Source organism: Pelodiscus sinensis, chromosome 1 (assembly GCF_052426305.1).
Source record: "Pelodiscus sinensis isolate ZL-2025 chromosome 1, ASM5242630v1, whole genome shotgun sequence".
NCBI classification, from domain to species: domain Eukaryota; kingdom Metazoa; phylum Chordata; order Testudines; family Trionychidae; genus Pelodiscus; species Pelodiscus sinensis.
The window spans coordinates 186076747-186096915 of record NC_143052.1 but is presented as its reverse complement, the minus strand read 5'-3'; the positions used below and the strand labels follow the sequence as shown (position 1 = coordinate 186096915).

Below are 20169 nucleotides of genomic sequence, written 5' to 3'. Positions count from 1 at the left end.
CACCTTTCAGTGTCGTGAAGCGAATTTTTTTACGACCCATATTTCCGGCTCAGCGTAGTTTTACGGCTGCCGGCCTCTTCCAGCGGCTGAGCTGTGAGCGTGACTATCCTCGAGCTCGAGGGACGGGTTCTTCGTCACTTCCGGTGAGTTGCACAGTGGGAAACGAGGCCAAGGTGAGGCGAGGCGAGTCGGCCAGGGATGGCGACTCGGGAAGAGCAAGATCCGCAGCGCATGCGCGCTAGCTCAATGGCCTGTGGCCGACAAGAGGCCGCGGGGCTGGGACTGGCCGCGTCACAGCGCAGGGCACGAGGTGGAACAAGGTGGCGCGCGTAGCGAGAGCGCCCTGCTAAGGGATCATTCCAGGTAGAGTGGCCCCTTGGTGAGATGCCCGTCACTGCTTTGGTGCTAAACACTCACCCCCCTCCCCCGTGTTGCTGTGGCCTGGGCGTATCTTTCCCAGCCCTGAAGAAGAGCCCTGTGCAGCCCAGAAAGCTCGTGTCTTTTCCCCAGCAGATGTTTGGCCCAGTAAAAGATACCATCTCCCCTGCCTTGTCTCTTGAATATGCTGGGATTGATACAACTACACTACTGACTCAAGACTGATTTACTCAAGCCCAGGTCCTGCAAAAAAAAAAAAAGCTTATGGGCATGTTTAACTTTACACACTGTTAGTATTGCCAATGAAGTCAACAGGACTACTTAGTGCATAAAATTAAGCATGCGTGTGTGGGCTTTCAGGACAAATACCTAAAGTTCTATAGTATTTAATTAGTACCAGAGTTAATCTTTATGCAAACCTCCAAGACTAGTGGAAAATCTGCAGTAGGTTCAGTATAAACTATGGCTCTGCTTTTTTAGACTTGATGAGATGTGCATTTTAAAATAACCAAATGTGATTTGTTCCTCTTTGTAGAATGCATCTTCCCATAAGGATAGGGGTGCTTAGTGTGACAACTGCTAGTACAGGAAACCCAATTGTGGGGTGTAGGTGTCCAGAGATTCTTTTAGTTCATGCATCATCATTTGTTTAAAAAAAATCTGGAATTAAATTTAGTTTCACCATTTGGTTGAGTTGTAAAGTAAAATAAATTCATCACAACTGTTATATCTATATTGGCTCTGCAGAGCTAGCATTATTAAAATGTTGAAGACTTTTCTACTACAGTAAATACTGTATGTTTTTGAATGAACAGTGAGCAGATACAGTGAACAAGAATATTCAATTTTTGACATCACTTTCTGACCATAAATGCACATTGATGCTTAAATTGGCACTATAGGCCTAACTTCTCCACACATTGTTGGAAGGACAGACCACTAAATATAGTCTTATCCAGCATTGCAAATTGCAAATACCAAAACATCAGAAGTGATGGAATTCAAAGCATACCAAATTGTGTAATCATTCTGTAATCCAAAGATATTTGAGTTTGAAAACATAAGATGAAATCATGGCCCTGTTTATGTCCGAAGTTCCCATCGATTTCAATAGGGCAAAAATTTCAGCCACCATTTCTATATTGACATTACCTTTTAAACCCTTAGCTGTCCAGCTCACATGAGTAATTTTGGTGGGATCACTCTTATGAATTAATATTACTCATATAAGAGTTGCATTGTTGCATCTTAAACTTGTGTATATATCAAAATTGTCTTTTCACTAATTCCTAATTTCTTTATTTAGGAAACATCATAAACATGGCTAAAATGACTAACTTGGAAGAAGCTGAAGTACAACTTTCTGAATTAGACCTACTTTCTAGTATGTTTCCTGATGAAGATGAGTTTATTGTGACTGACCAGCTGGCTGTAGCAGAACTAAAGCATTATATTGATAATAAGACTTCAGAGATTCCTTCTTCAAAAATTCAGTTTACACTGAATGTAAAGCTAGAGGTTGCTGATGCCACTATGGTAATGTAGCTATATTTTTTTAAAGGAAAAAAATATGACATTTCAGATCTGATTTTAATGCCTTTTTTTTTCCTTTTTAGGTAATGCTTTCTATATCCTGTGCTTTACCGCTTAACTATCCAGCTGTTCTACCAGAAATTACTGTCAGGTACTGCATATTTCTAGACAAGGAACTAAAAGCTAAATTTTACTAGATCAGCACAAATGTTATGGCAGGAGATAGACAGCACCAAAAACAGAAAAAGAATGGGAAGGGAAACAGAGATGTTTCCGGTCTGTTCTAATCTAAGAAGTGAAAAGTGGTCTGATCAATCTCATCCTTCTGCTTGGCAGAATGTTGCTGCTTACTGACAAGCATTATTTCTCTTTTATTAGTTTTGTTTGTTTCTGTTACATTGTATATCTCACTACTGCAGAGAACATCATCAGTTGGCATCTGGACTTTTCCTCTTTGAAGTTTACAGATATATAGTGCTATATATGAAATCTGCAGTTAGCATTCCCTTTAAAGATTAAAACTGGGTTTTCTTAGCAAATTGTTACTTAATTGTTTTAGCCAAACAGAATACATTTGTAGAGCATTAATATACACCAATTCTAAACTAACAACAGAGGTTTTAGAAATTTTGACTTTATTACCTTTTAAAATATTAAGACGACGTGTTAATTTTTTTCATTAGGTCACCATCATTAAGCCGAACACAGCAAATTAAGCTGAACGCTGATCTAAAAACATACTTGAAAAGAAACTGCTTTGGTGAGGTCTGTGTATTAAATGCAAGAGAATGGGTTAAAGATCATGCAGCTGCTTATATCGACAGGGAACTTTCATCTTCCCCAGTGACATCATTGAAAACTGTGCCATCAGAAGAGGTTATTTTCACTAGATTATGGATCTACAGTCATCACATTTACAACAAGCATAAAAGGAAGAATATTATTGATTGGTCTAAGGAGCTCTCTCTGTCGGGATTTAGCATGCCTGGGAAACCAGGTGTCATTTGTGTAGAAGGCCCACAGAGTGCTTGTGAAGAATTCTGGTCAAGGTTTGCTTTTTATATGCTATATTTTATTTTTAAGTAACATTGTTCAGACATTGTGCTTATGTTGTGGTTCTGTACATTTGGTCAGAAGGTAGGCAGCTCATTGTAGTACAGGTAAAATCTGTGGTTTGTGTATGAAAAAAATATTTTGTATTTTATCACAATACATTTACACCTCCCATCTTTTGTCACTTCTTATAGCCATCAGGGTCATAAATTAGCCAGGAAGAGGTACTTTTGACTAGTGCATACAATGCTTTTCTCCTCTCCACATCAGCTGTATAGCACGAGTGTACTGTGCCACCAGTCTTGTTAGCATTTTTATATTTCTAGTATTATATGAATTTTTGTGTATAGTAGGCCTGGCTTATCCCTTCCTATTTAATAATAAAAAAATAGGATAAGAAAAGGATAAGAAAATTCCTATCACAGACTGGGGATGTTAAATGACAATTAATTGCCTAATCCAATAGTCGAATAGCCTTTCAAGTGTAGCAACAGTCCCGTGCTGGTCCTGTGTTCCCTCTGAGTCCCTAGCTGACCTTGGGCTCAATGCGACGCTGTTGCTTTGAAATACCGCATGGAGCCTGAGGTCAGCGGTGGAGTCCCAGCTGACCCTGGGCTGAACATGGCATTTCAAAGTGGCAGATCCTGGGCTCCACGCAGTGCTTCCACTTTGAAGCACTCCCTCCTCTCCCTCTTGCTGCCTATTTCTGATAGAGGCAGCAAGTAGTGGGGGAGTGACTAGTCAACTGGCATGTCAACTATCTGATAAACATTTGCTTATCTAATAGTCGACTAGTTGTTCACATCTCTAGCATAGACAAGGTGGAGGTGTGCAGTTATATTTAAATAGTAACTTTATTGACTGTTCTGCCAGTTATGAGAGTGTGTTTGATCGTTTTGGAGATATGGGTGTCAGAAACAATGCTCTGGTTCTAGGAATGTATGCAGGTATGTGTGTGTATGTTTGGCTAATAAATTAGATGTGTATACCAGATATCTATCCAATTGAAATTTTGTCAATATTTTTCCTCCTTTTATAATAATCTATGTGCTACATTTTATGGATTCATATTTCCCTAATTGTTTTCAGAGTCAGAAGATTAACATGGCAGAGAATTTTAATTCGCCACAGAGAGGACATTTCTCTGGATGGGTCACATGCTGAAATGCAGAAACAAAGAAAATTCTTAACTTTTGAAGAAAAAGCATTTGATGCACATGGTGTCAGAGGAAATCATATGGATCTGGGACAGCTGTATCATTTTTTAGATGAAAAGGGGTGTGCTGATGTTTTTCAGATGTACTTTGGAGTTGAAGGACGTTAAATCAGCAAGGATCCAATCAATGAACTTTAAAAAATTATGTAGCAGTTTTAGATAAATTATTGTTTTCCTCTCTGAAATAGCTGATCAGTGAGGGGAATGATTATTTCTACTTTATAAGGTGAAATCTGTTTTCCACGAAAACGAACTTTATTTTAAATAAAAGACTACATTATTGCTTTAATATAAAGATATTTTTGAGGAAAAGCTTTAAGAATGTTAATTACAAAGACAACAATAGTGATAGACCACCAAGAACCTTCTGAAAGATGTTGTATACCATTTATAATCTGAATTTTTAAAACTTCACTTTGGAGAATTGATTATCTAATATAAGAAAAACACTCCAGATGTTTGTAAAAAGTGTTAGTTTTGGGCTGAGGTGCTGTACATCATATTATAGGCAAGGCATTTTTTATACATGGCATGGGAAAGGAAGAGGTGTGTGATTTTCCAATGATTACTGTTATTTTAAGCAGGCATCTTTGGAAAGAAGTCTTTTACATTATTGAACACTATTTACATATGCTACCAGCGGATATTTTGATTACAAAAACATTTAATATTTATTGCTTTTATAATACCTACAGCTGAACATTGTACTTTGGAGAACCTAAAGCCTTACTCGTGCAAGTCGTTTTATTTATACCAGTGGGACTAGTCCCATAAGAATAAAAGTTTGCAAGTTTGGGTCCAGAGATAAGACATACTTGCTGCCCTAACAAGTTTATAATTGATGAGTTCAATTCTGGTGTTACTTCTAGTGTGATCTTGATCAAAGCCTTTAAAACACGATTGGTGCCTCATTGAGCTAACTACATGCAAACACCCAACAAAAGATGGTTGTTGTCTCCAAAATTTTTGTTTGCAATCCATTTTATATGTAATTGTTTCCACTAACTCGAATAGAACTCATAAAAATAGAACTATTCACATGAGAGAGGTCTCAGAGGTAGCTGTATTTGTTTGTATCTGCAAAAACAAGGAGAATTCCTATGGCACCTTAGAAACCAACAGATTTCTTATTCATGATAACTATAGCACCTCCTTTAGCAGATAAAATCCTTGTTTTCACATGAGTGAATTTTTAGTTCAGACTATAATTTGCATCAGATTTTAGAAAATCTATATATTAATTCATAAGAAAAACTGAACTCTATTATTTTTCCCTAATGGTGATAGGCTATAGTGTAAAGGACTATATCTTAAGCACACATTGTTATGGATGATGGCGATTAATATATTAGTAAGTGAACCTAGTAATAATCTTGATGTTCAAACTCTTATGAAGGCAAAAATTGGTAAGACAACTTTTGTGGTGGATATTTGATTTTCAGCTCACAACGCCATTTGGTTTCCTCTTTCGGGTCCTGCATAGATCTACTGAAGATTAATAAAGTTATCCAAAGATCTGAGGAAGTTAGTCTTTTCAAAAAATATTAGTAGAAGCTTTGATATAGTTTGGAACTATGTTAATGTAATATTAAAAATATAGCAGCAATTACAAAAAATGTTCCAGTTCCCATTTATCAGACATCTGCAATCAATCTGATATAGATATTTGTAAATATTTTTAAGGAATATCAAGATTTATTTTTTGCAACAAAAAAGCACTCCAGGGCCACTGAAAAGTATTTGTTGTGCTGTTTCCATGCATTTATCAATGGAAAGGCTGTCATGATGTTCCAAGTAGCTTTACTGTATTAATATTTCTAAGAAAATCGAAGAAGTTGTGTTCATTTCAATAGATTTTGCCCTATATGAAGGCTTAAAGGCATTAAGATCAAAGCAGTGGATTATAAAGTGTGTAGTTTAATGAAATGTAATGGAGATAGGGGTCTGCTGTTTATCCCCACAGCATCATGGACATGCTGACTCAGTGGTAATCAGTCAGCACCTTGCATCTTGCGTACCAGCTGAGTCAGGTGTAATACTGGTGAAGGAAAATCATACATCTGGGAAAAGCAGTGTTACCATCAAATCTTACAGCATGAGATTGTTTTTTCTTCAAACCCCGGCTCCTGGATTCAAGCGATTTCATGAGACTCTTAACTTTCATTACAATCCAATTAAATATTGTGCCCGTCATTATGAAGGACCCAACATTTATTATTGTTTAAAAACAATGGTTCTGTGGGCCTGACTCCTGCTTTCCCAGGGCCCGGCGTGGCGATGTGGCAAAAGCGACCAGCCTGTGGAAGCCTCCTGGGGACCGGGGCCGAGTTGTTCGGCGGCTCCGGGCAGAGGAATTTCCCCGCCTCCTCCGCGCCGGGGGGAGGTTCCCTGTTGCAAGCGCCGCCCCGGCCTGGCCTGGCTCTCTCCGGGTCCGGCCGCTTCCTCCGCCGCCGCCGCCGCCGCCATGGGGGGGAAGAACAAGCAGCGAACCAAGGGCAACGTGCGGGTGAGTGCGCCTGGGCCGGGGGCGGTTGCTGGAGCAGGCAGGGGGAGGCCGGAACCGGCTGCTCCTCCTCTGGCCCAGGAGCAGGGCGCGACTGGCCCCTTCTGCTCTGCCCTGGGCTCCCAGCCCCACAGCCACAGCGTGGCTGGGGGTGACTCTGGGCCCGGTGTCTGCCCCACCGGGATGATCAGCCTTTGGCAGAGAAGGGCAGGGGGATGGTAGAGCTGGGACCCTGCTGCACGCTGCTTCCTTGCCCAGATCTAAGCTGCCAGGGTCCCGGCTGCGCTAGAAGGGGCAAACCCGACCGGTGTTGATGTACGTTGTGCGTTTCTGGGGGGTTTCAGATCAGCTACCCCAGTGAAATAAACCATACTGACAAAACCCACTTTTAAACCACCGATACGCTGGGCTTCTGGTCATATATAAATGGTGCAAAAATTATCTTCCGATGATAAGGCTGTATCTATAAAATGTCTAGAGTAATCAGGGCTGAAGAGCAATAAATACTGCTTGCTTACATGCATGAGGGAATAATTCCCTCTCCTGTAGAAGTCATGGCCTGTGCTAGGAGGTCCCATGATCAGAAAGCCGGTCTGGACATAAACTGAAATGTAACAGGAGTTCACAGGCCATACACTAAAAGCAATGGATTTTAACATGCTTACCATTATGGGTTGCATATGTAGCTCTCCTGGGCCATGAGGATGTCATGTCACATCTGTCATGTCACATATGTAGCTCTCTACGTTGCCCAGAGGATGTCATGTCACATCTGTGTGCTGATTGGGCCACATGTGGCCCATTGTATGGGGGTTGAGAACCACTGCTCTAAAGTTATCACCCACAAGGAAATAATTGGCCTCCAAAATTTGTATGCTTGTTCTCACTTTGTTGTTAATTCATTTGGGGTATGTCTAGAAAGTAGCGTGTACCTCGAAATAAGATACACAATTAGCATAGCTTATTTCGAAATTTGGCACTGTCTACGAAGCACTTACTTTGAAATAAATTGCTGTTTCGCTGTCTTCGTTAATTCTCATACAATGAGGTTTACAGGAAGTTGGAGTAAGAAGCCTGTTATTTCAAATATATTTTGAAATAATGGGCTTCTTGTGTAGACAGTACATAACGTTATTTCAGAATAACAGACTTTATTCCAAAATAACTTTGCCGTGTAGAAGTACCCTTGAGGACCAGAACCTGCTGCCAGCTGGTATAAAATGGAGTAGGTTGAAAATCCTTTTGTATTTAAATTAGCGATGTTAAAATGCATGTATTTGTGTAAACATGTAACTGCTGATTTTTTTTTTTTTGTCAGTTACACATTTACACATGGTGGGGAGGGGAGCAGGAGCCAGTGCTTGCGGGGAGCTGGCTTTTAAGCCCGCTCCCTGTGAGCATTTGCTCATGTTCTGGGGAGGGGGGGCAGGCAGGCGGCTCCAAGGGAGCACCAACTCCTGCCCACCTCCCTAGCCCTCAGTGCTGCTGCCTCTGATACAGGGGATAGGAGGTGCATGTAACTGAGGGTACGTCTATACTACATGCCTCTGTCGCCAGAGGCATGTAGATTAGGCTACCCGGCATAGTAAAATGAAGCGGCGATTTAAATAATCGCTGCTTCATTTAAATTTACATGGCTGCCGCGCTGAGCTGACAAACAGCTGATCAGCTGTTTGTCGGCTCAGCGCGGCAGCCATGTAAATTTAAATGAAGCAGCGATTATATAAATCGCCGCTTCATTTTACTATGGCGGGTAGCCTAATCTACATGCCTCTGGCGACAGAGGCATGTAGTCTAGATGTACCCTGAGAGGGTTAACTGATGAGTCTAGGCTCAACAGTTAACCGTGTACTTGGATTCACGTTAACGTCCCCAATTTAAATTGGAGATACAACTTGCAATATGGCCATCCTAAAATATAGCATTGCTTTCTGGCATCTGTCATTTCCATAGGTGAATTCTTGTCAGCCCTGCCAATTCTACTAGCAAACATAATTGCTGAGATAACAGGGTGACTTCATTGGCACTAGTCACATGGGTACAATTAATTTCAGTTAACTCAAGCAATTAACTGAAAATAAACTAACTCGATTAAAAATTAATTGTAGTTCATCACAGTTGTAATTGCACTGTTAAAAGTAATAGAATACCAACTGAAAATTTATTATAAATATTTTTGTTTGTTTTTCTGTATTTTCAAATACATTGATTTCAACACAGTTACACTCGTTAAGAAAGTACTATGATAATTACATTTGTGACTGAAACCTTGGGGGAAGAATTGAATGTCTCCTGTAGTTTTAACACATTTTGACATATATTCCATGTTATGGCAGACCTGGATGACTACCCTGAACATGTTATTCGATGTGAAATCACTTTCACAGCAGATCTGACAAAACACAAAGAAGGAACCAATATGAGATTTCTAAAATAGCTACCATGCTTGACCCAAAGTTTAGGAATCTGAATGCCTTCCAAAATCTGAGAGAGATGAGGTGTGGAACATTGTTTCAGAAGAAAAGAGCAGCACTCCAATGCGGACACTAGCAAACCCAAACTACCAGAAAAGAAAATCAACCTGCTGACACAGATGATGAAAATGAACATGTTCAGTTAACTCTGCTTTGGCTTGATATTGAGCAGAACCAGTTATTAGTATGGAAGCATGTCCTCTGGAATGGTGACCAAAATATGAAGGTGGCATACGATTATTTGGCATGTGAATACTTTGCAATCCTGTCTACCCCAGTGCTTTGGAAACACCTGTTCTCATTTACAGGTGATGTTGTAAATAAGGGTACATCTAGACTGCACTCTAAAATTGAAATAAGATACTCAACATCATTTTGCAAGGAGTTCCATGGGTTAACTGTGTGGTGGTTGAAGATGTGCTTCCTTAGTTTGTTTTAAACCTACTACCTATTCATTTCATTTGGTGACCCCAAGTTCTTGTGTTATGGGAAGGAGTAAGTAACTCTTTATCACTTTCTCCCCACTAGTCATGATTTTATAGATTTTATCATATCCCTGTATCATATCTATCATATCATAGTAATCTCTTTTCCAAGCTGAAAAGTTCCAGTCTTATTAATTTCTTGCCATATGGAAGCTATACCATATCTTTAATAATTTTTGTTGACCTTTTCTGAACTTTTTTCCAACAAGATATTTTTTGAGATGACGTGAACACATCTACATGCAATATTCAAGTGGAATTTCTTATTGATAAGGCATATAGTGTGAAACTTTTTCTTTGGAGCAGCAGATCAATTATAAGGCAGAAACCCACAGGCTCATTTCTTCAAGTGTGATGGTTCAGATCGTTAATGAAAATGGTTTCCAAAACCAGCACTTCTGTGAGAAATAAAATAGTTTAAAGGGTCATGAATTGTTAATTGGCTTTTCTTTCTTGTTTATACCAGCCCTCCAGCAGTGGCAGAGCTGCAGAACTCCTTGCCAAGGAACGGGGAACAGTGCCTGGTTTTATTGGCTTTGGAACATCTCAGAGTGATCTAGGATATGTACCTGCAGTCCAAGGAGCAGAAGAAATAGACAGCCTTGTAGATGCTGATTTCCGAATGGTGCTGCGAAAACTCTCCAAAAGAGATGTCACAACAAAATTAAAAGTATGTGTATCCTATATCCCTGAGTTACCTTTTCCTTCAAGGATGTTTAAAAAATCAACTTGAAGATTTATAGCAGTGGTTTTCACACTACAGGTCATGACCCAGTATTGGGTCATGGAATGTCAGGCACTGGATCTCGTTGCTGCCGGGGGGGGATCCAGTGACCAGTGGACGTGCTAAGGCAGGCTACTTGCCTGTCCTGGCACCACAGACTGCGCTGCTCCCCAGAAGCAGCCGGCAGCAGGCCTGGCTCCTAGATGGGTATGGGGGTAGAGAGCGCATGCCCTTGCCCTTCCCTGAACACCCCCATTGGCTAGGAATCCTCAACTAGATCATGAGAGAAAATTTGAAAACCACTGATTTACAGAATGAAATCCAGGTTCCACTGAAGTGATTGGCAAATGGTCTTTGACTTCAATGGGATCATGATTTAAGCCATAGAATCTTAAAAAAAATGTGAGAAAGTTGTATGTAACAAAAGTACATTTGAGAAATGCAATTCTAATATTCATTTGTGCCAGGGTGCTTTTGATGTTTTGCTTAGAAAGGGGAATATTTTTGTGTAAAGGGATAGAAATGGATCTACCAAAATAATCAATTTTACTTTCAAACGAGAAAATTCCATAGCATGTACTGTGATTTGTTTAACATATTTGAAATTACTTTTGTATGCTTCAAAAGCTTGATTTTGGTTGCATGCAGTTTTAAGATGTATCAGAAGAGTTTTAGAAAGATCTGTCATCTGGTTCTGATGTAAAGAGGATTTACAAGAGTAACTTTAGTTAATGTGGTTAAAGGAAGGATGACCGAGGGGGCCACTCCAGCCCAGATGGGCAGGGGCTGCTCCAGGCCCAGTGGGGCTGGAGCAGCCCCCTGCCTGCGAGGTGTGTGGAGCTGCTCCAGCCCCCATTTGTTACCTGGAACCAGTAAGCCTCACCTGGTTAATTATTTACATTCCTACTTTAGACCCAATTGCAAGAGGTAATCCAATTTCACAAGAATTATAGTACCAGGCAGTAGTTGGTAAATTTAGTAAATTTCAAGATATGTTTCCACCTGCAATTTTTCTAATCCCATGCTGTTGGTATTTTAATTTTAGGCTATGCAGGAATTTGCTGCAATGTGTAAGGAAAGAGAATCGGAAGCTGTTAAAGGTGTTCTTCCTTACTGGCCGAGAATTTACTGTAAAATCTCACTTGTAAGTATGAAAGGGATTAAGTTATGACAGTTGTAAACCAACAAACTGTTAAAATTTAGGGAAAAGCACTTTGTCCTAAGTGATTGGAATGTATCATCAGAGCAGTGAGGGGAAGCTTTAATTGCTATTGCCTGTGTTGTGCCTGTTCTGTGTACAGAAGTTTGCAGTCACTAGCACCTTTAATGAGCATTGTCCATTTTTTTTCAGCTTCACATTTCAACATAAAAAAGCTCTTTGGCTTGTATGTGGATAATGAGAACATCCACAGCTCTATGAGATAAGATAACTAAATTAAAGAATATAAACAGGGCTTGACAAACGGCGGCGAAAACCGCTCACCAGCCCCGTACTGCGCATGCGCAAGAGCCGCATTCCGCATGCGCCCTCCGCGAATGAACGGAGCACGTGGCTGAAATCAACTCGCCGCGGGCGAGTAGATTGTATAATTTGTCGAGCCCTTAATATAAATATTCTTTATAATATATAAACCCTTGTGATTTAGGGGATGAACCATTCTCCAACAGGAGTTAGGAAGAAACTTCACCTGTGGGTTGCTTACTTCATAATTATCCATTATAAGAATTCTAGCATATTTCTCTGAAGCATCGGGCGCTATTGGAAGTAGGATACTGGACTAGATGGACCACTGTACTAATGTGTTACAGCAAGTCCTATTGTTATTAGGAGCCATGGAGCAAAACAATTCTGTGAATATATAAGTGCCAACAAATGCTTGAGGTTTACATATCAATTATGCATGGTTCATGAAAATTCCCAGATGTTTTTATGCTAATGAGAAAAATTTCAGAATTCAGAACAGTTTCCTGTTAATCTTTTCTTGTACTAATCTTTTTTAATATTAATGGAAAAATCTAGACATGGGTGCAATATAAATACAATCATACATTGCATACCTCATGTTATATACAATATATGGAATCCAAAGAGATTATAGCTCTTATGTGGTATGTTGCAGTGATGTACAATTCATGATTATGTTGCTGATAAAGTAAGAATTTCACATTTAGGGAATCCAATGAAAAATATATTTATCTATACTATTATAAAAGGAAAGGTGTCCATCACATCATCTGTCACAGAGAACATTTGAGAAGACTTGAGAAGTTTCTAGGGGGAGGCAGGTCTCCAGCCCCACCTCCAGCCCCGCCCCCTCCACTGAGGCCCCGTCCTTACCATGGGGAGGGAAGGAGGAGGAGCAGCACGCTGAGCACACGCACCTTCCTCCCCCTCACCAGTGGGAGAGGAAGAGCACATTGCCCCGGTATCCCCGGAGAAGCGGGGAGGGAAGAGGATGCATGGCCTCCCCCCTTGCTCCTGGAGCAGTGGGGAAGGAGGAGGCCCCACAGCCTGAGCTAGCCCAAGCCTCCTCGGCCCCAGGAGTACCATGGAGGGAGGATGCCATGTGGCCCCAGCCTCCCTGGCTCTGGAGCTGCAGGAAGGGAGGCAGCCGCATGGCTCGAGCTGGCCCAAGCCTCCCCACCCTCAGGAACAGCGGGAAGGGAGAAGGCCACACGTACGTCTACTGTCACAACAGGATGGGTAATGCTAGTATTACATCAAAATTAGGGCTGTCAAGCAATTAAAATTAATTGTGATTAATTGCGGACTAATTACACTGTTGTTAATAGAATACCATTTATTTTAAGTACTTTTGTATGTTTCCTATATTTTCAAAAATATTGATTTCAGGTATAGTACAGAATAATACAAAGTGTACAGCACTCCCATTTATTTTTATTACAAATATTTGCAGTGTAAAAAGATAAAATAAATAGTATTTTTCAATTCACCACATACAGCTACAGTAGTACTATCTTTTTATAAGGAAAGTTGAACTTACAAATGTACAATTCTGTACAAAAAATAACTGTATTCAAAAACAAAATAATGTGAAACTTTAGTGCCTAAAGTCCACTCAGTCCTACTTCTTGTTCAGCCAATTGCTAAGACAAACAAGTTTGGTACTAGGGATGTAAGCGACTAGTTGACTACCTGATAAGTATTTGCTTATTGGGTAGTTGAATAGGAACTTGACTAGTCACTCCCGTACCCCTTGCTGCCTCTATCAAAGAGAGGCAACAAGGTGGGGAGCACGAGCTGGTGCTTAAAAGCCGGTCCCCCTCCCCCCCCCCCCGCACCATCTCTGCAGAGGGCAGCGGGGAAATGGCGTGAGCTGGGATTGAAACAGGCCTCAGTGCTGCTTCTCTCCCTTTGGAATGTACAAGAGCCTTCTGTAGCTCTTGTACATTTCAAAGGAAGAGGCACAGAGGGGAAACCCTGGCAGCGGGGACTGCTTTGTTCCCTGCTGGCACAAGTTTCCTCTGCCTCTCTCCCTTTGAAATGTACAGGAGTGGGCGGCTCGTGTACATTTAAAAAAGGAGAGGCACTGTAGGATAGTGAGCGCCCCCATTATCAACTAATGGAGTAGTCGAGGAAAATTCCATCGACTACTCAATTAGCTGATTAATCAAAATTTAACATTCCTATTTGGTACAATTTGCAGGAGCGAATGCTACTTGCTTCTTGTTTACAGTGTCACCTGAAAGTGAGAACAAGCATTCCCATGGTACTGTTGTAGCCAGCATCATAAGATATTTACCTGCCAGATATGCTGAAGAGTCAAATGTCCCTTCATGCTTCAACCACCATTCCAGAGGATGTGTGTCCATGGTGATGATGTGTTCTGCTCAATAACAGTACAAAGCAGAAGTGAACTAACGCATGTTCATTTTCATCATCTGAGTTAAATACCATCAGCCGAAGTTAATTTTCTTTTTCTGGTGGTTTGGGTTTGGTAGTATCTGCATTGGAGTATTGCTCTTTTTTCCTCACGCCTCGTCCTCTCAGATTTTGGAAAACACTTCATATTCTTAAACTTTGGGTTAATTGTGATAGCCATTGTTAGACATCTCACATCAGTACCTTCTTTGCATTTTGTTAAAACTGCTGTGAAAGTGTTCTTAAAAAGCAACATGTGAATTATCATTCAAGTTTTCTATAATATGAAATATGTGGCAGAATGTGGGTAAAACAGAACAGGAGACAACTCTTTGTTTTTTTAATTGGTATGATAAGCGTGGAAGCATGTCATCTGCAATGGTGGCTGAAACAGAAAGGGGCATACACGTTTAGTCTTGGGGTATAAGAACTTCATTTGAAACCACACAGTTGAATACAGACAGCTTTTCCTTTTGAGTGGGGGAAGATGGGACATGATAGCAGAGCAAAACAATTTTTGTTTTGGTGGTATTGGTATCAAAACATGTATTTCTTCTAAAAAATCTTTATTTTAAAACAGGATCATGACCGCCGTGTTCGAGAAGCAACGCAACAAGCTTTTGAGCAACTTATTCTTAAAGTAAAGAAGCACTTGGCTCCTTATTTAAAAAGTATTATGGGATACTGGCTGGTTGCTCAGTGTGATACTTACTCCCCTGCAGCATCGGCAGCTAAAGTGGCATTTGAGACAGCTTTCCCTTCAAGTAAACAACCTGAAGCCTTAGCATTTTGTAAAGAAGAAGTTCTGAATGTGAGTTTACAGAATACCAAGTCTTTAAAAGTTTATGCAAGTAGTTGTCATTTGTTAATAAAGAGCGAAGGCTTTTTTCTTGCAAATATTAACTCATACATTCTTTGTATTTGCATTCAGAAAGGTATATTCTCTTCCTAACTGAAACTCACATTAATGCTAATGGAGATAGAGATGCCGACACATTCTCCAATACTTCCCTTAATTTTTCACATACATCAAGGCTGCATGGGTTTGTAAACCTATGTGGATGAATAGGAACTAATTTCTTTGCACAGCAGATGATGCACAGTCACCAAGTAGGTTCCAAACAACACTTATCCATCACTGATAACAGATGCTAGCAAAATGTTCAGCTGAAGTGGTTTAACTGCAGTAGTAGACTGGACCCATTTCTGAAAGCATAGGTTAAACCTTGTGCTGTGCAAGATGCATCTACATTAGGAAATCTATGTCTAGAATAGAGCCATTTGGAGTAGGGAAAACATTACATTACAATCTTTATTGTTTGTGATTACGAAGCCCTGATAAGAAATTTCTCAATGTTTTTTGTTTTAATACTGGATAGATGTGATATCTCTCTGTCCAAACAGTGGCTATATGGTCTAACAGTGGTTGGATCATGGGACTAGCAGTCAGGAACCTAAGGTTTTGATCCTGGCTCTCTGCCATTGTTTCATGACCTGGGTTGGTCAATTCAGCTCTCATTAACTTTGCTTCCTCATTTATAAAATGTGCCTAAAAGCTACCTGCTTACATGAGAGGAGTGTTGAAGCTTCATTATTTAGTGCTTACTCTCACATGACTAGCTTATAGCATGTACTTAATTTTCACCAATGAAAAAATATGTTTTTATGTATTTGTCTAGATGCTACAAGATCACCTTCTCAAAGAAACCCCTGATACACTCAGTGATCCACAGTATGTTTTTCTACTACCAAATATATAGATTAAAAGTTCATTTTTTCTTTCAAAAATATATTCAATTAATTTTAATAGATGTAAAGTATATTTCATAATAGAACAAATTGCAGATTTTTGCAGAAAATAAATATACTGAAAACATACTTATGCAAATCGATAGAAAACACTGGGTTTTTCCCCTAGAAAGTGTCTTTTTCTATTCTTCACATCAAGTTTATACAACTAGGCTGCTACACTAGCCTGTATTTCATTATGCTACCATGGGTGGCAGCTGAGCTTTGGAATCTTGCTAGAACTGTGCTTTTGGGCTAGCAGCACACTTAATCCAGTGTTCTGTGCTGTTATTTAGCTCTAATTTACCCCTAAATGTCCTCTAAAAGCACAGTAAGCAATGAAAGTGTTGGTAATGCTGCCAGTGCCAGATAATATTGACCTCCCATGGTCCAGAAAATTCTGTCATTCGGAACCAGATCCCAAGGGTTCTGGACTAGAGAGATTCAACCTGTAGTATCTTGAGTTTTTGTGGGTAAGACGTAAGTGTTTAACATACACAATTTATGGAAAGTGCATAGCTATAAATATGCTGCTGCAGTCTTTAGAAAGAATCCTAGGATTTTCTTATTAAAATGATATGTGAAGAATATGAATAGACACATTTCCAATTAGTGTTTTAAATTTGCTTTTGTTGTTTTTTTCCCTTAGAACTGTACCAGAAGAAGAACGGGAAGCCAAATACTTTCGAATTCTGACATGCTCCTTGTTAGCCTTAAAGAAGTTGCTTTGCATGTTGCCAAAGAATGAGACTCATTCACTAGAAGAAAAGCTAATACCCCTTCAATCTCAAAACAAATTTTGGAAATATGGGAAGCACAGCGTACCTCAGGTATCTGAACCTTTATACACTATCTTTTTAGTTGTTTTCAACAAGTGCAGCACTTGGAAACTTAGGGCACTAAGTCATCCCCAATATTTTGGAAAAAAAGAAAGAACCAGGTGCCTTGCCCAACTGTATTTAACAGTCTTTCAATCACAAGACATATTGGCCCTCGTATCGGCAAATAAGTATCCAACTATTCTCCTTCATTTGTTCCTTTGAGGTAGCCAACTCCATAAACTTATAGATACATTTAGGCAGATACTTTTCTAAGTTATGTGATTGACCTTCATTCTGTTAAGAATTGTTATTTGTGTTTCTCAGTGAAGAACAACTATAGCATTGATTTTCAACGTTGCATAAAATTATTTGTTTAGCATGTCAACACATTTCAATGTATGCCATTAAAGGAAGATACACGTTCTGCACAATGTCCCAGAGTGGTAGCCAGGTTAGTCCGTAACTTTAAAAACAATGAGCAATCCTTTGGCACCTTAGGGCATGTCTACACTAGGAAATTATTTCAAAATAATGTATTTAGAAATAATTATTAAAAAAAAGTCACATTTTCCCTATTTTTAAAAATCCTTTAAAGCTCTTTGTATTAACTGCAATTTTGTAATTTTATTTTTTTACGCAAAAAGTAGTATTTTAGACATGAATATGTTGATATGCCATTTGTTTTAAAAGTAAATCACTGCATGTTATTTACAAGTATGGGGGCCTTTGATTTCTAATAGTGAATAAATATTGTAATCCACGGTTTACTGAAATATTTTGTTTTTGTGGCTTACTTTAGGTTCGCTCCGCTTTTTTTGAATTAGTTTCTACTCTCTGTCAGCTCCTTCCTGAGTCAATGAAAGTTGAAGCTCCAAGAGTTTGTCCTGCAGTTCTTCTAAGTATCGATGACAGTGATGCAGTGGCGTGTCCAGCTCTTTGGGAAGCCTTGCTGTACATTCTTGTTACCATTGAGGTAATGCAGGAAACTAAATGAGAACTTTTTTCCCCTTTATAAGTTAATGACACGTGTTCTGGTTAAATGTCAGACTTAACCTTTTCATAATATACCACTGCCCTCAGTTTGGTGTTAAGCTGAAGATATCAGCTTAAAATAACCATTGTGAACCCCTTACTACTGCAAACAATCCTCCTCCTCCTCCCCGCAAACTATAAGGGCCTGATTTTCAGAGGTACTCAGCACTCACAGCTCCTCTAAAAGTAAATAAAAATTGTGAGTGTCCACTTTCTCTGAAAAGTAGACAGGAATTTAGTGTGTAATTAAACTGAAATAGAGACATTTAAGAACTTCCCATGTGTATAAAGTCACTTGTAAAAATTACAAATATTTCTCTGTTGAATTACTTATCTGAATTTATAAATGATGTGCAACTTGTTCTCTATTCACTGTGTAGTTAAAGCCTGATACTGTAGTTACTCCACTCCTCGGATGAAATCCTAGTTTCATTGGAGTCAGTGGAAATTTTACCATTGACTTCAGAGGGGGGCCAGAATTATCAGTACAAGTAGTACTTGGACAATTTTTTCCCTCTAGAATATTTTTGTGCCTTTTTGCTTGAATTCAAAATACAGTCTAACTTACATGCAGTGTTGTTGTTGCTGTTTTGGTCACACAATATTAGAGAGGCAAGCTAGGTGAGGTAATATCTTTTATTGGACCAACTTCTGTGGACAAGCTTTTGAGCTAACTTAGAGCTCTTCTTCAGTCTGGGAAAATTCCTCAGGATAGGCCTACACTTCAGTAAAAATTCTACTACAGCAACTGGGGGAATTGTTAGTGGGTTATTGATTGTTTAAATAAGTCATAAATACAGTCTATGTTCAGTCTGTGATTTTTTTGGTGTCTAGCAAATTTATTAATTTAAGCTCCTAGACTTATCTTTTGAAAGTGTTATTCAGGTTTCCTTTTAGGATGAGGACTGGTAGGTCAGATAAAGAGTGATAGCTTTATGAAAAGTATTCACTCACAGATGATCTGGGGTTTTTGTCTTTTATTATTTTTCTGTGCAAGCTCATTTGAGGGTGTAGTAATTGTCTGATTTCACCCACATAGTTGCTATTGGGGCATTTAGTGTATGTAGGACTTATGGATATTTAAAGATCTGTTATGGGTGTATTGATCATTGTAACAACAGAGATACGTATCTGTTGTTCTGGCAGATTGTAGTACTGCTTTGAGTTGGTGTATCCTGGTCAACGGGGAGTTTACTTTTGGTACAAGGTTGGAGAGATTGGAGAGGGGGTGCAGGAAAGTATGGGTTGTAGTTTGATGATACACTGGATGGGTTCCAATGGGGAATGGGTAGTAACTGACAACAGGAGTGTGTGTGGATGGAAAGAGTTTTATTTCTGTATTGAAGCAGGTTTTCTCAGGGTATATGTGTGGTCCATTTCATGATGTGATCTATTCCTGGCCTTCAGACAACCTTCCAAGCTCCTCATTGCCAGTATGGACCGAATATAGACAATAGGCATGTCAATCTATAACCCACTAACAACCCTCTTGCCCCCCAGCTACCTCCCATCCCTTCCCTTCCTTTCCTTCCTATGACTGGTTGGGTCTTAATGAGTCACTTCACCTTGAATGTAGTTTTGTGGCACCTTAGAGACTAACAGAAATATCAACTGAAGAAGTGGGTTTTGCCCATAGAAGCTCATGATATTATATATATATTTATATTTATTTGTTAGTCTCTAAGGTGCCATAGGACTACTCGTTGTTTTTAACCTTACAGACTAACTCAGCCTTCTCTCTGAGATTTTTTGCCTTGAATGGTCCTTTGAAATGAGTGTTAACTACTTATGCTGAACAATCTGTTTTATCTTGCATAGCTATGACATGTTGAGGCCACGTCTGTACTGCAGACCTGTATGGCTATAATTACATCATGCAGGGGTAGGTTTAATCCACCTCCCTCTTCCCTCTCGCCCCACTGCCATAGAGAGCACTATGTCAGTAGGAGAGCTTCTCCTGTCAACATAATTACTACTTCTCGGGTAGGTGGATTAACTAGGGCAACAGTGGACACTCTTCCATTGGCTAAGTAGCATCTTCACTGAAGCAGATACAGCACTGTACATGAAGACAAGCCCTGAGTAAGTTTTCCAGACCTGAAGCAGAGTTCTGTGTAAGTACCAAAGTTTGTCTCTGTCACCAACAGAAGTTGGTCCAATAAATATCTTACTTATAGTTGATTTATCACAGTTTATAATTTAAAACTCACAGCAAAATACTAATACTGGCTGTAGTAACTCTATGAAACATAACACCTAGTTTTTGGGGGTGATGAGTT

General features: G+C 39.6%; 3 protein-coding genes across 7 annotated transcripts in view; 2 read left to right on the top strand and 1 right to left on the bottom strand.

Moving 5' to 3' along the window:
• Positions 1 to 140, bottom strand: part of USP16 (ubiquitin specific peptidase 16) — a 31602-nt gene extending 31462 nt beyond the window's left edge. For 2 of the 3 annotated variants that reach the window (XM_089773591.1, XM_006126082.5), the window contains exon 1: positions 4 to 140. The gene's annotated coding sequence lies outside the window, so the exon portion shown is untranslated. The remainder of the gene's footprint in view (positions 1 to 3) is intronic. The other variant, XM_075910386.2, reaches the window with a different exon arrangement.
• Positions 5 to 5955, top strand: RWDD2B (RWD domain containing 2B). 3 transcript variants are annotated; one of them, XM_006126079.5, is made up of 5 exons: positions 5 to 143; positions 1685 to 1914; positions 1995 to 2062; positions 2595 to 2960; positions 4054 to 5955. In XM_006126079.5, the coding sequence occupies exons 2-5, from the start codon at positions 1699 to 1701 to the stop codon at positions 4286 to 4288; spliced, it is 885 nt and encodes a 294-aa protein (XP_006126141.1). In that variant the 5' UTR covers positions 5 to 143; positions 1685 to 1698; the 3' UTR covers positions 4289 to 5955. The 3 variants fall into 3 exon arrangements, with proteins under 3 accessions (XP_006126141.1, XP_089629720.1, XP_006126142.1); XM_089773594.1 differs by lacking the exon at positions 5 to 143 and adding an exon at positions 196 to 379; XM_006126080.5 differs by lacking the exon at positions 5 to 143 and adding an exon at positions 197 to 363.
• A 134-nt stretch (positions 5956 to 6089) lies between these two features.
• LTN1 (listerin E3 ubiquitin protein ligase 1) overlaps positions 6090 to 20169 on the top strand; it is a 44555-nt gene continuing 30475 nt past the window's right edge. The window contains exons 1-7 of the mRNA XM_075910346.2: positions 6090 to 6686; positions 10109 to 10312; positions 11412 to 11510; positions 14830 to 15060; positions 15929 to 15981; positions 16687 to 16867; positions 17658 to 17831. Coding sequence (XP_075766461.2) covers positions 6645 to 6686; positions 10109 to 10312; positions 11412 to 11510; positions 14830 to 15060; positions 15929 to 15981; positions 16687 to 16867; positions 17658 to 17831 — 984 coding nt within the window. The 5' untranslated portion in view covers positions 6090 to 6644. The remainder of the gene's footprint in view (positions 6687 to 10108; positions 10313 to 11411; positions 11511 to 14829; positions 15061 to 15928; positions 15982 to 16686; positions 16868 to 17657; positions 17832 to 20169) is intronic.